We start from the raw sequence: 16,732 nt of genomic DNA, 5'->3' as shown, positions 1-16,732 counted from the left end.
AGCATTCATATTTATTTCATCACATTTACTTTAGCGTGTGTCTTTGTAAACGATGTCATTCTTCTACAGAGCATGACATGAATTGGCGAGGAACTGGGAACAGTAATAACAAATGTGACCATGATCATTTTAGGTTCAAGTAAAAAGTTAAAGGCTAAAATCTGGTGTTTCGACATTAAGAACATTTTAAAGCGGCCCTGCAACAATGTGCCATGCATTCTGACTTTGGAAAAGCACGCGGCAAGGCCACAGGAGAGCAGGAGAAGGAGACGTCACTTTCACTTGTAACCAGGACAGAGAGAGAGAGCATATGATCGCGAAGTTTGTTTGTTCACTGCATTTGGGTGATGAATGTTATATAAACTGTGGATATAACGCTGGATTTGGAGATCGTTTGAAACTGATATATGGAGCAGTCCCAGCGCTAAAAGATACCGGTCATGAACCGTATGCGGTGAGTGAAAATGATGTCTGTGTTTTGTTGACTATGGGTTAGCACGTGCTTTGGTTCAGCCTACCCCTCCCCCCTGCACGCGCTGTATGCTTTCGGAAAAAATCGTAAAGCTGTATCTATCTTTTATAAATGTGATCAAACTAAATACTCTTTAAAGATACAAAGTATGCAATACTATTCTATAGGTACTCAAGATTAATATGAGATAACCCTGTGTGTTACGCCCACTTTAATCATTTTTTGCCATCAGATTTTAGGGGAATGACTTATTTTGGCTTGACAAGAATATCCGATCAACAAAATAAACAAATCTAGGAGAAAGTATTATTTGTCAATCACATTCAACATTAAATCAAATCAAGGGCCCAATGTCTAGCCGTTAGTTTGATTCAAATAAATCAAAACTCTGAGAGATTAATATGGTAAATCACGTAAAACCTTGTGATGTGCATAAGTACATAAGCAAATATAAGAGTCTAGGAATAATTTCCATCATTTAATTATGTAGGTTATCTCTATTACCAAGCATCTTTGTGACTAATAAAGCATCTTTATTACTAATAGTACTACTTCACACATACTACTACTGCAACTTTGCCGTAGATGATGCCAATTCTGTAAAAATAACTTTTGTCCTGTACACTACAGTACATTGGTATACAGTAATTTTGGATGCGTACACACAACAGAGGTGAACAGAAGAAAAAGCAATGAGTCAAATCCATAGAGGACAGAAGGTTTCTCAGCAGCATCCGATTGGGTTTCTTTCAGCAGGCTGGCTACTTTACACACTGAACAGCAGGGACACCAGCTGTACCCTCCCCAGTGTCCTTCAGAAATAGTTCTCCCTCAGCAAAAGCCTGGCCTCAGCCCAGCACTCCCAGAAAACTAGGGCCTAATGTTGGCCTAGTGTTAGAAGAGCTCCGACCTGGCATGTTCCCCCTGTAGACTAAGAAGAATTGTATCAGGCGTTGAACCGTTGCCGGTTTCATTAGCCTGGCCTTGCCCCTGTCGTTCACAGCTAATGTTGGTCCAACATTGGTCAAAAGTTACTCTCCATAATACTGATTACAGTCATACAACGATTCACCAACATCAGTCTGTAGAATATCATGTTCACATGGTCTCTGTAACCTATACCATGATGATTAAAATAATCAAAGTGATGTTATGCAGTGGCAAAACAATAATTACAAACCAATGAAAAAACAATGGATTGGCTCTGGCCATCTGCAGCAATAGATAGCGCCTCTGGCTGCCTGGGAATCAAAAGTGCACAGATCTATTTTTCTATGTAGCCATCAGCAGCCAACATCTGAGGCCTCCAGAGACTTTTGCTTTAAATAATAATGAAATCTACACCACAGCAGAAGATTTCTGTTGTTCTGTGGTTGATATACTTGTAAACAGAATATCAAGATATTGGTACATTTTCAGCATCATAAGCTAGAATTTAGCTTATTATCTATTTGTGTTTACAAACCACTCAAAAAACTAAAATAAGGTGACGGTAAATGAGACAAAAGCCTGAATGCTGTTGTGTGTTATAAATCAGATAACAATTTTAAAGAAGCAATGTGGAGATTTTTGCGGCATCTAGTGGTGAGGTTGTGAATTGCAATCCACGGCTCATTCCGACCATCCCATTTGAAGCACTATGGTGGCTGTACAACTCTAAGATGTTGTCGCATTTTCACTTGTTTACCGAAGAAGATAACGTATTTACAAAACGCGGTCTGTAGAGCAGTTTGTCTGTCAAGGGCTTCTGTAGAACAACATGGTGAATTCCATTCAAGGGGACCTTCAGTGTATGTAGTTGGAAATAGATCATGATAAGGTAATACAAATATAACGCTTCATTACATCTACTCTGAAGACATACAGTTTTGTGTATTATATTGAATTTCTTTAGAGACTCCAAAAAACTTCACACTGGCCCATTAATGTGGACCCAATCTAAATGTCACAATTCCTGATTTTACATGCTGCAATCTCTAAAAATCTATGATAAGCCTAATTTACATATAAATTAGGTATGTTAATACCTAATACCTACTATTATGTAGACTGCCGCATTATGTCAGCATATCTATCACCTGGTTAAACTGAGTTGAGGGTGCTTAGTTATAACCATTTTATGTACTGAAACAATGTGTGCAAACAATTGTGCTACTGTTTCGCTGTGTTGCCCCAATATTCCAGCAGTGCTTTTCAAATCTATATTTTTTCATTTAATTGTCACGTCAGAGCAAAACTGTAATTTGCAGTGATTAAAAGGTAATTACAGCAACAATTGGGAGAAAATGTTGGAACGTGATGTGGAAAGATAACAAGCTACTTGCTTACATGAGTACCACCATGTCTTTAACAATGCTTCATAAGAAATTCCATGAGTGAGAAGAATTTGAACACATAACTAGGCTGAGTCTACAGATTAGTCATGTGCCACCAAGACTGCAATGATATCTGACTGTCTTTGTCCGCATAAGAGTGAGTCATGCGGGGAGGCCCCTCCTCGCCCCCCGGGCCCACGCGTGTCACTCATTCAGTAGTTTACAGATCAGTGCCTTTCCTCACCAGAGTCTTGGTCAGACGCCTGTCAGTGTCTGATGGATGGTGTGACAACCAGCCGCTACCCTGTCATCTTTGACTCCGAATGGGAGAAAAAGAGGAAATATGAAAAAATTTACATGGGGCGGCAAAAGAAAAGAGATAAATATAAAATAAGACGATTGAGAGTGAGGAGAGACCCTCACACTGTGACTTCCATGTGGCTGATTCGTTCTGCAGGCTAAATTAGATTACAGAGTGTGGGCGTCCGTCAGCTCGTCTGCCTGTCAGAACCCTGTGACAAGGACAGGGCTGGCTGAACAAGAGGTGGAAAGCAATAGTGGAGAGGAAACATGGAAATCACTTCATTGAAATGAGCAATCGGAGGTCTGGGCCGAAAGCATCAGATTTCTGAGTCAGGTGGATGATAAACGTTTGATTGGATAAATACGGTTTATTGTAGTTCACAGAGCAAACGTTGGTCTAGACCCACAAGACAGTGAAATTCTTTAAATTTCAATGAGTTTCTATTATTCTAATTCTTAAAATGATTCCATCATCTTCCCATCTTGTCCAAGTCGCACCAACTAAGTCAAGACTGCCACTGGTAGCCCCTCCAAAAACATTAGCACAAAAAAACATGGTCTGTCCCCTTACTCCAACAGGATTATTTGCTACAATGTAACCATCATTCAATGGTATAGCTCACAGCCAATCAAAATCAGGACAACAGTGGTGCATAAACTCTACTATCTCGGATTAGGGTCTATATTTGCCACTATATGCTCCGCCAATATTACTCAACAGCACACACATGGATGGCTCACCTCGATGAACGATTCTAACATAACAGAACCAATTCTAATCATTTGATGAGACTGGATGAGTTCTCAAAATGACAGCCATTTGCAAGGACCGATGGGAGAAAATGATCATACACCTAGATCATCTGATTATTTAAGGTTCCAGATAAGGCATGTTTCTTCGAACACTTCAATGATAGGAACTGTGTGTGTTCATATCATTTACAGACAGGCCATATTGAAAATACACAAAAGGGGTGGTCTAAACTCTTTAAGTGATGCAGTCTCATGTGAGGTCACAGTCACCTGTTGCCTCATCGATCTATTGACTTGGATAGACACATTTATTGCATTTCAATCCAGTTGTAAAGCCAGTGTGATTGTCCAAATTATCAAAAATGTTTCAAGAAGACCGTGAGATGCTGGTTATACAATTGTATACATACGTGTATATTTAAGAAGAGCAATTATGCGCATAGACACAACATTAAGCATGTCAAAATGTGTGAAATGGGCTGTCGAAAATGTAAAGAACACTATAAAAAGTGTGGTCTATCAAATTATTAAATTGAGAAAACTGCATATTTGCAACCGATGCAAAGTCGCAACATTAAGCAAGGAAAAAATCTATAGAGGGTTCATAATTTGAAGAAGATGAGGCATGACAGTAGAAATAAAATGTACAACTAGCCTGCTGCAAGATGCATACAAGTTCTGGTGTTGTTTTATAAAGTGTGCGTGGATATTTGTGAAAGAGAACAAAGGCAGAGTGTGGAACTTAAACAAGATACTAAAGTTTTATGCATCTGGCCACTTGTTAGCTGGTCAGGTAAACCAAAACCAGCCTAAACCAGCTTAATGAAGTTGAGGTTTTGCAGAATTACATACATCGTATCCCATGTCACTGAAAAGCTCATACGGAAATTTTCATTGTCATGCATTATGAACATTTTTACATAAACAACAAAAACAATCAGAATTGGACACTATCCATGTTCATTTCTGACAGACGAATTCAGAGTAAACAAAGTTTTCTTTACTGTCACTGTTGAGCTCTGACTTACATGTATGTATTAATCGCAGACAGTTTACCCTTCTTTCTCAAACATTACATCTTTCATGATCCCTGCACTCTTCTAAATGAGGTCCACATTAAAATCCCATAATCTGTTGGGCACTTCAAATGTTTTTTTTGAAGGTGACTCAGATTAGCTGTTTAACAGAGTAGAAATCCATTATCCAAGTTATCCATTTAGTGAAAGGTCCTGAAATGATTTTTATTGATATAATGTGCTGAAATAACACAGATCTTCTGCTGTCAGCAATGTCCTGGCATCCATACTGATTTGTAGAAGATCATCATATATTGTACCAGAGTCCCCATGCAAAAAATATACAGAAGTGATATCGAATATAATATATAGCAAAATGTAAAATATGACATTTTAAATACAATCGAATGATTGTATTAAATACATTGGCTGCTTAGATATTTGCTTTAAGTAGATGTATCTTACAAAGTGGCCGGTGAGTATTTACAGTACATTATTATATTTATGTCAATACTTACATAAATGCCATGATAGTTATAGGTACCGTTCTATCAGTGTTGGGAGAAATAAAAGTGACTTTGCATGAAAACTGTGTAAATGCACAACTCTGGAATGCTGATGATATTGACAGCGGGGAGCTGATGGCACGTCAGCATTCTCATCTGGGACCCATGCACATGGACTCTCATCTCTCCAATCTACGAAGGTGACCTAAAGCCAGACCTTAAATCGATCCCTTCTTACTGCACATAATTAGACTTGCTAATTAATTCTCCTTTTAAGCACTCTGCCCTATGCTGGTTCCAGAACCTAATGGTTTCTTTTGTATGTTTTAAATGGAGCTCAGATAGTTGAGGATAAGCATGGGGTGGGAGGGCACTGTGTCTTAGATCTTTTTGGTCAAACATAGGAGGTAAATGACTACCTAGACACCACCTTTCAGACCGGGGAGCATTTTTAGAAAGCGCAACTTAGTACAATTTTTTTAAATTGTGACATGTTGACCAAGTCTGAACATTTAACAATAAACCAGAAGATTTTGTTTTAAAACCTGACATCATGGTGTAACTCAGGTTCAAGCCAAGACCTTCATCTATTCTCTCTCTGTTTGGTCTTTGCGTAAATGTGTAGAATGGAAACCTTTGTTTATCTTTAACAGTACACTAAATGTTACATTTGTTGTGGGACTGTCCAGTTATGAACGCAAATGCTTGTTATGTGCCAACTGTGGATGAATGTGTCTGCGCAGTGATTACTCACCTGTGCAGTGGATGCACATCTGCAAATTGAAGCTGAAGAAATCAAAGGTGATAATCCGTGATGCACTGTATTTTTCTATCTAAATTAAGGAACAAGCATCTCTCAGTAATCACAATTGACATTGTTTCTCACCAGAGGACCCAGCACCACATAAATTGAGGGAAAACAATAAAATAAAAGGCTACTTTGAATACATAAAATAAAATGAGCATAACAACATCACGAAAAGTAAATTAATTACCTCTGTCTTTCATCGTATAATCTGCAGAATAATATTCAGTTACGTCATCATTATTGGACATGCTTTAATTTACCTGTGTTTAGAAACGTTCAGCAGAAACATCTCGAAATCTCAAAAAGTCACAACGACCGTGCCTGTTAATAATGAGATAATATCTCAGGACAAATATTGCACTTTAAAAACCAATGCTGGCTTTATTTCGCGTTCAACAAAACAACAACTGTTCTTGACAACAACATTTCCCTGACGAACTGAAGTGAAGCACCTGCTCACCTGCTTAGCTTGTGTAACGTTACGTTCAACAAAAAACATAACCTATAACGAAGGCCCAGAAAAGGCCCAGGGAATGACATACATTGACAAAGTGACACAAAAACAATAACATTTATGTGTAATTTGTGAAAACATCCAAAACCTACCGCTCATCAAGGAAGCAAACGTCACGTGAATACGTGAATACGTGAATAACAAATCACGCGCGATTTGCGTAGGACGCTATTCGCACTTTATTTTTTAAACATGCAGTGTAATTTAAACAGATATATATATATATATATATATATATATATATATATATATATATATATATATATATATATATATATTCAATTATTCAATTCAATATATTTGTAGAATTTTATTCGAAAATAAAATATAACAAAGTTAATGACAATTGTCACACCATGACCTGTCGAAAGAGTTCGCTGCGATTTTCCCTGATCTCACACTAAAACTTTGTTTAACTTTATTAATAAACACTTAAATATATTTAAAAGCGCATTGCAAGAGAATTTGCAGTACGTGTCAAGTTATTATTATTTAATTAGTAGGATAGATTATTGCCTTTTTACAAGTTAAAAGGTTTTAACAACGAAGTTGTGCAAGCTAGCTGAGAAGCAAAAACTATTCAACTAAGCATGTCTAATATGTGGGATTGTTAAACCTGATGAATGCTAGATTGATTTGGGGTTTATAATTATTGTGGGTGTTTAAGTGCAACTTTGACACCATGCAATTTTCACAAAACGCTCGAATGCATCTTATTACGCCACACAAAGGCACTCTTTATTATTTCTGAAAGCTTTTTATGTAAATTTAATAGAGAACACGTTGTCGTGAGCTTAAGAATTACTTGCATCTATTTTTGTTTCTTTCTTTCTCTTTTTTTTATACTTAAGAATAAGTGGTCTCCCAGTCCACCTAAAAGTAAACGCCGTCGCCTCTGTTGTGATAATTTACACGTCGAAAATATCGTGTTTATTACATTTATTTTGCAATTATTTTCTTTTTTGTAGAATTATTTTCTTTTTGTATTCAATTTTAATTAGTAAACGCCTTCCCATAACTAATGGAAACCTGTTCATTCTGCGGGAATTTTGTGTAGCCTGTTTGAAGTAAGCAGGTCAAATGATCTCGCAAATCATATCACATCCTTTTGCATCTCATCATTATATAGTTTTAATCTACTGAAAATTCTTCATCTGCCGGAGGGCACGAATCTACTGACGTCTATTGTGAACCTAAGTGAATGATTCACTGTGAGGTCGTCTATTTTCCCCGCACTCTCAGACACAATGTTCCAGCCTCATTTCAATTACACTGCCAACTCATCCAGATCAATAATTAGCTATTATGAAATTAGACACTGATAAGCCATTTATTTATCTGACAACCAAGAGCCCAAGAGATTTAGGCCCGTGGTGATGCTAGGAGAGCATCATTCAGCCCTATAACTTTCATCATTATTCAGGATAACCTATAAAGGCATTATGTAGGCTATTGATATTGCCTAGAGATTTAACTGTCTTGTGTAAAAAGCTACGAATGCAACAGGTTTTAGATGTATAACAATTTTTAGCATACATTAAAAGAGAATAGCATTCAAATAACCTTGACTTTAATGTCTTAACCAAGCGGACTTGTTTTTTATTTTTATCAAATTTTTACAATTTTTTTAATCAATTTTTAATATTTTTGATTCCCTAATCAAAACCGTTTTACTTTTGCGATACTAAACTTAACCGCTAGATGTCAATGTCCCATACGTTGTTTTTAAATGTGACAAAGTTACACCCATTCAAGAAATTGTTAATAAAATGAACATTCAAAAAATCGTTAATTTGATATAATATAAGTATTATACAATAATATAAATAAATATTAATATAATTAAAATAAAAAATAGTAGTTATATATTATTGGCAACTACCCAGACCGATCAACAAACACAGACCGGAAGTTAACTGCGGGCCGGATGAAACCAAACGTCACAGCGACATTACTGAAAGAAAATCAGCACGACCTGTTTTATTTACTCATTCGAGTTTCATGTACTACACGTGTTGACCACAAGAGTGAGCTAGTACCGTCTTTCGCATATAAACTATTTAGCTTGTAAAAATCTCTACAATGCACGAACTGTAAATATTTTGCATTCAAGTTTTTAATATTTGGTTTAGTCCGCTTCCTGAAACTTCCTCTGATATGTCAAAGCGGGACTTTTGTGTTGATTGGTTTACAAAGGTTGGGATATGGCATATAACGTTACAATTTGTCCAGTTTAAAAGTAATTATGTTTATGGAAAGTCAAAATTATTTGTGTGCATGTGTGAACTAATCTAAAGAGATAACCCCCCCCCCCCAAATATAACAATAATTAATAATTATTTACCCTTGTGACATTTACAACCTGCATGACTTTCTTTTGTGGAACACAAAACTTTAAGAAATGTATTTTTGTGCCCATGTGGAAAATCAGTGGGGGCCAATCTAGTTTAGTTACCAGTTACATTCCTCAGAATATCTTCATTGTGTTATCGAATAGGAGAATGGTTGAGTGTTGGGGCAAATTGCTTTTTTATATATTCCATTTTTATACATGTTTATTTTACTACTGTTTATTGCGCATGCAGTTGATATATAAATTAAACCGATTATGTGGTTTTTTTGAGTTATGTGAAGTTGCCCTTACATGCCAAATTATGATTAATTCACACTGATCTACCAAAAATCCAACAAACTCCACAAATTTCTACAAACATGTTCAGTGTCACATCCGGCACATGTTGCGTCCATGGTGAAAAATGAATAACGACCAAAAAGGGGAAAAGCTCCAGGCTATCCGTTTCAAGCTACATTCACAAATATGATTAAAAACTAAGCAAACCTTTGCACTTAAGGCTTGATCAAAGAGGCGATACAAGTTTATTTATATAGCATATTTCATAAAATGGTAATTCAAAATGCTTTACATAAAAACAATGAAAATAATCATATAAAAATAATCACAACATTAAAAACAAGGAATTTTACATTTAAAATGATTAACAAATGGATTTAAAGTGAATTTAAACAGTTAAGAATATATGTAAATATGTCTAAGTTAAGAATAAATTGATTATACATGAAATACAGTGCAATAAGTTTGGACATGGCACAGTGCTCATTCAGTACATGCACAGCAACACAGATGAGTTTTGGCTCTGGATTTAAATGTTGCAAACTTTTAAGCACATCTGATCTCTTCTTGAAGCTGATTCCAGCTACGGGCGGCATAAAAGCAGAGGCACTCAACAATGCTGAGCTGTAGTGCTTTCAGTTCACTGAAATTTGAATGTTTTTTTTAGTAAGCATAACATCCTTATCTCTTGGTGACAAATAACCTCAGCCCTATGGAAGCAGAAGTGGCTCAGCAGGCTGAGATTTTGCCAGACATACGTCATCACCCTGCATGCTCTATTTGCCTTTAAATGCCCACTGAAGTCCCTTAGAACATTCAGCATAGGGTGCTACAGAGATGACATCTTTGTACAGACAAAACCTGAACATTATGCTGTGTCCGAATTAGTCCCCTTTGCCCTAATACGGTGCATTATTTGAGGTGACATCCATTTTTAGTGGTGTCCGAATTCACAGTGGATATTATTGAGGTCATTCATTCAATCCCATGATGCATTGGAGTAAAAAGATGTACACTCTAGCTGGTGGAAATCACAGTGCACTAAGTGTCTAAATTCACTCGGACGGTCCTTTGTAGCAGTTGTGGCCTAGTGGTCAGAGAGTCCGATGTGTTACTGACAATAAAAGAAACAAAGGCAGTCAGTGCAGTCGCTTTCACACAGAGCTTGCATGTGATTTTCTGTCCACTGGTCTTGAGCTTTTCTTGTTATGTATATTAGTTTTAGCTTGTTATGGTGCACTTAAATGATCGTCCAACAGCTTCAGTGAGCGTGAGCACTGAACTGAGAGGTGCAGGCGCTAGATATTTAGGCCGGCTATGGCAAAATTGGTTTCGTCTGAAACAAAAATGGAATGGTAAATGTTCAGCAGCCGAAATGTTGGTGCATCACTAGCTTTAATTGAGGCTTTTGGTGCAATTATTTCACCCATAATGGTAATGCTGATCCGTTTTTTTTATTATTTGTGCAGCATTTACTATAATGACAGTGCGGTTGATGTGCAATGCAGCGACCAATGCGTGGTTTTGTTATATCTGTGTGGCACCAATAGGTTGTGAAGTACTTCGCAAATTAACACATGAACTAAAGCTGGAGCAAGCTCCAGAGTGTTAAAAATCTTAAAGACACAGAACATATGGGACAGCTGATGTAAGATTTTAGAGTGTTGTTATAACTTTAACAGGCAATTAAAAAGATAACTTTTAAAGCTAACAATTTCATAATCAGATATAGGCAGTATTTTAATTAAATGTATTTAAGTATTTTGTTTTTTCCTCTAAAAAAAGTCACATGTAATCTTAAAATAATCATTCAAATATGACATTTTACTCTTGCGTACAATAGCTTTCATCACCAGGCAGGGGTAGCACCACTGATCAGAAATTACTATTAGTCCTGTTGATATCATTTCAAGCAAAGCACATTATAGTTATTGATGTGCTTCAGAAAAACAGAAAGACATTCATTATAGATTTAAACAGATGGTTCCAGGAAAATCAGTTTAATCATCTTTATGTTTGAGTGAAGATGTAGATAGCCTATCCACCTGTCATTTGTCTATAAAACGTACCGTGCAGTTTGCTTTAAACACTTTGTGGAGCCAGGGTTTGGTTATCATACAGGGGAAAACATGCAACTAGGTTGAGTGCCATCTATGTTCGTCAACATTTTGACCTTTTTCATATTTGTGTAAATATTATTTAAAGAGAATTTCCAAATAGAAATGTTGACCCAAATGCACAGGGTCATGAATCATGAATCCCCACCCCTAAATAAATTACTACAATAACTGCATAATAGACTACTCCAAATGTGTGTTTAATCATGTTTATATTGCATGTGCACTACACGTGATTCCAGTTCAGTGTCTGATGAATTCCAAGAAAAGCAAACCTCTGGAGTGACAAAGTCACCCAACAGCAATGTGAAAGAGAGCATGCCAATTATAGGTGTGATAAAAACGGGTTATTCCATCAAATATATTTCTTCTTAACTTTTTGTCTTAAATTTAAGTAACCCCAGTTGCAAAAATTATTCTGTTCCTAAAGAGACACGTTCAAAGAAGCACAAACTCGTGCAGTCACCGGAGTCAGTTTATCACATCACACCAACAGGTGGCGACAAATGAGTGTCAGTGAGTCTTGTGAATGGGAATCAATTGTTTGGTAAAAATAAAGGGGCGATGGATTAAGACATCAATTTTAACCCATGCTTTTGTTATATAAAAGGGAATCGTATTAAAGTAAACATTCTATAAGTGTCAGAACTGAAAATGCCCTTGGTACTGAAATTAGAACTGTTATTGGCACCAGACCCAGCAAACGGCAGGTCCTAGAGTCCACCTATCTAAAACAGGTTGAGCTCGGCCTCCACAGAAGAATATCAACGACTACCTCTCTAGCCCCGCCCACTGGCTCTTGCATGACAGTACTGAGGTAAAACAAGTTGCACAGAACCAGATAGAGAGAGAAAGCCCTAAACATGCCGTTAAAGATCGCAGAATATTGTACAGTCAGGGAGGAACACAGTCGCTGCATAGCCTTCCTTATGTTTCCGACATTAGTAATGCGTGGTTGAAGTTTATTCTTAAATACGTTCCAGCTCACGTGATTAAAACATTACGCCAGATTCCTTTGTGAACAAGGCACAGGTCGACACCGGATTTGTGGAGAGACTAAAATAAAAAAGCTGTGCTGTGCCGTCAATATTGTATCCGATTGAATGGTGCAGCAATCTTAAAACTAAAACATTTTGGTACTATGCGTCACTATTGCTTTGTTAGAGATCGCTTGATGTGCCCAGAGCACTATTCGCACAAGATTAGTATTACCTGGGGAGCTCTAATCATTTGAAATAACAGCAGAGTTTGTCTGTGATCTTAATCCCGTGCGAATTGGCATCTCTGTGATTTGGCGGGCTCATATATTATTTTTCAAGGTTTTATCCACTGTTTTTTCTTAGGAACAAGTATCTATTAATAAATAAGATTAAAGAGATTTCCTTTTAGCTTCTTCATCAATATTATCCGGTTAAATATTTTATTGTGTCAAAATTTTATTAAATATAGATGTGAATTGTACTTTCTGTGATTCACAACCAAAGACTCTTCAGCATTTATTTTTTTGTAGTGTTTTCATACTTGAAAATGTTTGGCAAGACATTTGCCAGTTTATGGCAAATCCATACATGATGACTTCGAGCTTTACTTTAAAATTGTTTTGTTTGGTTCTTTAAATTTAAAAAATGTGCACTTTCTTTGCAAAATGCTTGCAAAATTCTTTATACACAAATGTAAAACATTGACCCCACATTTTCCCATTTTTAAAAAGATGTTAAGATTTATATTAAATCCTTATTTACCTCTTGTAACAAAAAGGATATCAAAACTTTATGCTCACTTTTGGGTGTTTTTATTTAATCTATGTTCTTTATTTATTCATTATTAAGATTTAGTTTGTCTTTATTATTATTATTTCTGTATTAATTATTATATAATTTTTTTATTGTTGTTTGTTTTATACTCTGAACCTAGACTTTTAAAATCAAAAGGCAGGACCTCCATCTCTAAACTATAGAATTTGCAGTGCTATTCTAAAATGTGGGTAAAACTAGTTTCAATTCCTCTTTCTTTAGCTCTATTATTGTTTGAGTAAATTAATCTGCAATGCATGATGCCTAATTCAACAAAGTATGTTTTATTTGGATTTGGACATAAGGTATTTTATTAGTTTAGTCAATAAATAAGTCTTAGGCCACATTGTAGTGGTGCAATACACTTCATAACCACAAAACGGCACAATAAGATTCATGAGTGAATTATATATGAACAGAATTTATTTTTTAATTAATAACAGACAGAATATGACAAATATATATTTTTAAAACAACGCATATTAAAATGATTTCACTTAAAAAGATATAAATAATGAACCAACACTCAATGGTTAGGTGACACCAAATACCATTTATTAGGGCTTTACAAAGACTACAAAATCCCCCAGATGATTTAAATTGTGGTCTCTTTCTATTTACATGATATGTTACTTACAAATGTACAAAATATAAAACATCTACCAACAAATGTTCCACATGAAAAGAAACATTTTGAAAGTAGTTACATGTTATGCGCTCACAGAGAGATGTGTTTGCCATAACAAGATCAATACAATTTCAAAAAGGAAATAAAAAAAGAAAAGAAATGTACCAAGGACAATCACTATTTGTGTTTGTTTTGAGGTTAGGGACTGATAGGCAGTTTAAAATCTTTACTGCACTTCTTATAAATGGAGTTTTTGTTCATTTCACACTGAACAGGACCAGAGGTTGACAAGCAAAGCATCAGGCACAGAGTTTAAAAGTAACATATGTAGCACCGTTGTCGTGCTGAAGGAAAAAAAAAAACTTTCCTGAATCAACAAAATGGTGCAAAAAAAAGTTTACAACCATAGCGGCAGTTAAGAATGTGTTACTTTGTGTAATATGATGGTCAGTTTGAGTCGAAGGGTGTGGCTGGACTCTATCAAATATGATCACAACGTTTCCGATGAGTTCGACTGTAGCACCTTGTACTGTGGGTTATATATTGTACCTACTGACCGTGTAAAACAAGGTATCATAGATTCAGTTATTGTAAACATGTGCAAACTCTTAACATATTCTTAAATAAAATTCTTTCACAGTAAAATGAGTAAACCTTTTTGAAAAATCAGAAGCAGTTTACAGTATTTTGACATTTACGCCATGCTTTAAAACATACAAATGTCATTGCATTAAATTGCATAATGTCAAACCAAGTGGCATCTGCAAAAAAATGCTCTTCTCAAAACTAACTATTCTCATTTATTTACGCAACCGACTACAACAATGGCAATTCAGAAGTTACATTGGATTGTTTAACATCTGCTTTAAAGTGACACATATGTACTATCAGAATAACCACATATGTTAGCTATGGTCATATTAATCCATAAATTAAGTGCAAATACTTTCTGTTTATTTTGAACCATATTAATCTATATAATTGTAAAAGCTTAACTTATTTCATGCCATTTGCCACTTGCTTTGCTATTTTGTTATATAATGCAACAAAGTGTGGCATAAGTGTCCATATACTTGTTGTGACCACTGTCTCTAGAAACTGCAAAATAGGAATTGTAACAGTGTACTGAAGCTTACATACAGTGGGGATCTGATGCCTTTGATAGAACCAGTTTTGATGATTTTGCGCCCTTGAACATTAAATTGTCACTAAAGTTTTCTGAATTTAAAAAACACTTCTCACTGTACAGTTTAGAGCTTCGTAATAATAACCAGTTACAAGACATACAAGGTTCGGACGGGTTGCTGGTTTGCTTTTTTCTTTCGTAATTCACAAGAGCGTTATGCTAGACTAGAGGAAACGGAATACGGACTGAGCAGAGTGCATCTTTAAAAGGCTGTGCAAGACTTGGATATTTACAATCACCTTTTCAACTGTGCAAAACCCACGTAGCAATCGAAATAAAAAAGGATGAGTGAAATTCGACCACACAAAAGCGGACGCGCAGTGGAGAATATCGACAGTCTCCCGGCGCACATACAGCGATAAAAACAGCATGCTAGCGAAGCGACGGGTCGGGTTTGTGCTCTCAATTCGAGTGAATCCCAGCTCAGCTGGGATTACATAAAGATATCGTCTTTTAATTCTTTATACATTTGGACTGTCTTATAATGGCGTTTTACGATAGCACGCGAATTGTAACAAAAATAAAATATGTGGACGTGGCATTCATTGGAAAATGTTGATGGTAAAGGTCTGTCCTACACTGTCGTTTCTCCGAAAAGACAGTGGCACCACGTTTAAATGTCTTTAGACCTCAGCACATTTAAGGCAGCGAGAAAGCACCATTTTCGGGCCTTTTTGACAAAGCCGGTACACTCTCCAACAAGCGATACCAGCAGAGAGAGGGGACTGCAAGCACAGCCGCGGGTTCGAATGAAAGACTAAGCCGCATTCTGTGGTGTTGGAGTGCCCCGGGTCACTATACGCTTGGCAGTGAATCGATTGGTGGAGATCTGCAAATCTGCATATGACTTCACAGTAGCGGTAATGACACGATGCACCTTTGTGCTTGTTGATTAGAGGCGTTTCATGAGTGCCGCTGGAGAGACGAGTGTAAACCAGACTTGGTTTTGGCACCACTGCAGCACCTAGGTTTGCCGAGGTCAGAATTCAGAATGTTTCCCTTTAGTTTTGTGCACCTCAGCGAATTTAAAATAGACACCTGCCTCTGTAAACATGTTTCAGGTGGATCTCCAAAACCCGACAGATTTAAATTCCAGTTGTCTTTTACGTTATGTTATAAGCACACACACGCTCCAGTGTTTCGTGTGTGCCGTCAGCACCTTATCTCATCCGTATCCTGGACGCCGCATCATTTTACCACTAGAGGTATGAAATCTCCCGGCAGGCCTGTCATTGGATTTTCTCACAAGTCCCTGTGGACCTTTTACTCTGTTTTTAACCAATCAGAAGAATTCCTCTTCTAATGGGGCGGTGCTTAGAGGGCAGACTCCAGTGAGGAGTCCAGCAGGTCGTCGTGGTGACTGGCACTGTCGCTGTCACAGCTTTGGGCACTGGAGTAGTTAGCAGCTTCCTGTAGCCTCATTAGCATGTTCATCTGATGTGGAAGAAAGAAGGAAATAGAAGTTACCATGGCTGTAAACGCTACTCTGCATCATATTTTAGTTATATTGTGTATCTATGATACGCAAAAAAATGCTACACTGGTGGGTGTTAAACAAACTGGAAAGAACATGCAACCGTCCAGTACATTCAGTATTACACCAAAGACAGCGATACTAGTCATATTCACATCCACACAGACACAAAACTCAGGAAGTCAGGAGTCAGGAGTCAACATCCATTATATTGA

The 16,732-nt window shown here is 36.7% G+C and overlaps 2 protein-coding genes across 4 annotated transcripts in view; both read right to left on the bottom strand.

The window, feature by feature from the left end:
- syt1a (synaptotagmin Ia) overlaps positions 1–6,797 on the bottom strand; it is a 189,686-nt gene extending 182,889 nt beyond the window's left edge. Inside the window, exons 1-3 of the mRNA XM_056748126.1 lie at positions 6,780–6,797; positions 6,434–6,494; positions 6,120–6,198 (exon numbers count right to left, since the gene is read on the bottom strand). The gene's annotated coding sequence lies outside the window, so the exon portion shown is untranslated. The remainder of the gene's footprint in view (positions 1–6,119; positions 6,199–6,433; positions 6,495–6,779) is intronic.
- A 6,936-nt stretch (positions 6,798–13,733) lies between these two features.
- nav3 (neuron navigator 3) overlaps positions 13,734–16,732 on the bottom strand; it is a 124,032-nt gene continuing 121,033 nt past the window's right edge. For all 3 annotated transcript variants that reach the window (XM_056747646.1, XM_056747647.1, XM_056747648.1), the window contains one exon: positions 13,734–16,477. In XM_056747646.1, the coding sequence (XP_056603624.1) occupies positions 16,358–16,477 (120 nt within the window). In that variant the 3' untranslated portion in view covers positions 13,734–16,357. The remainder of the gene's footprint in view (positions 16,478–16,732) is intronic.

The sequence above is a fragment of the Triplophysa dalaica genome, chromosome 5 (assembly GCF_015846415.1).
Source record: "Triplophysa dalaica isolate WHDGS20190420 chromosome 5, ASM1584641v1, whole genome shotgun sequence".
NCBI lineage: Eukaryota > Metazoa > Chordata > Actinopteri > Cypriniformes > Nemacheilidae > Triplophysa > Triplophysa dalaica.
Note: the sequence above shows the minus strand (reverse complement) of the source record. Positions and strands in the feature narration are given on the sequence as shown.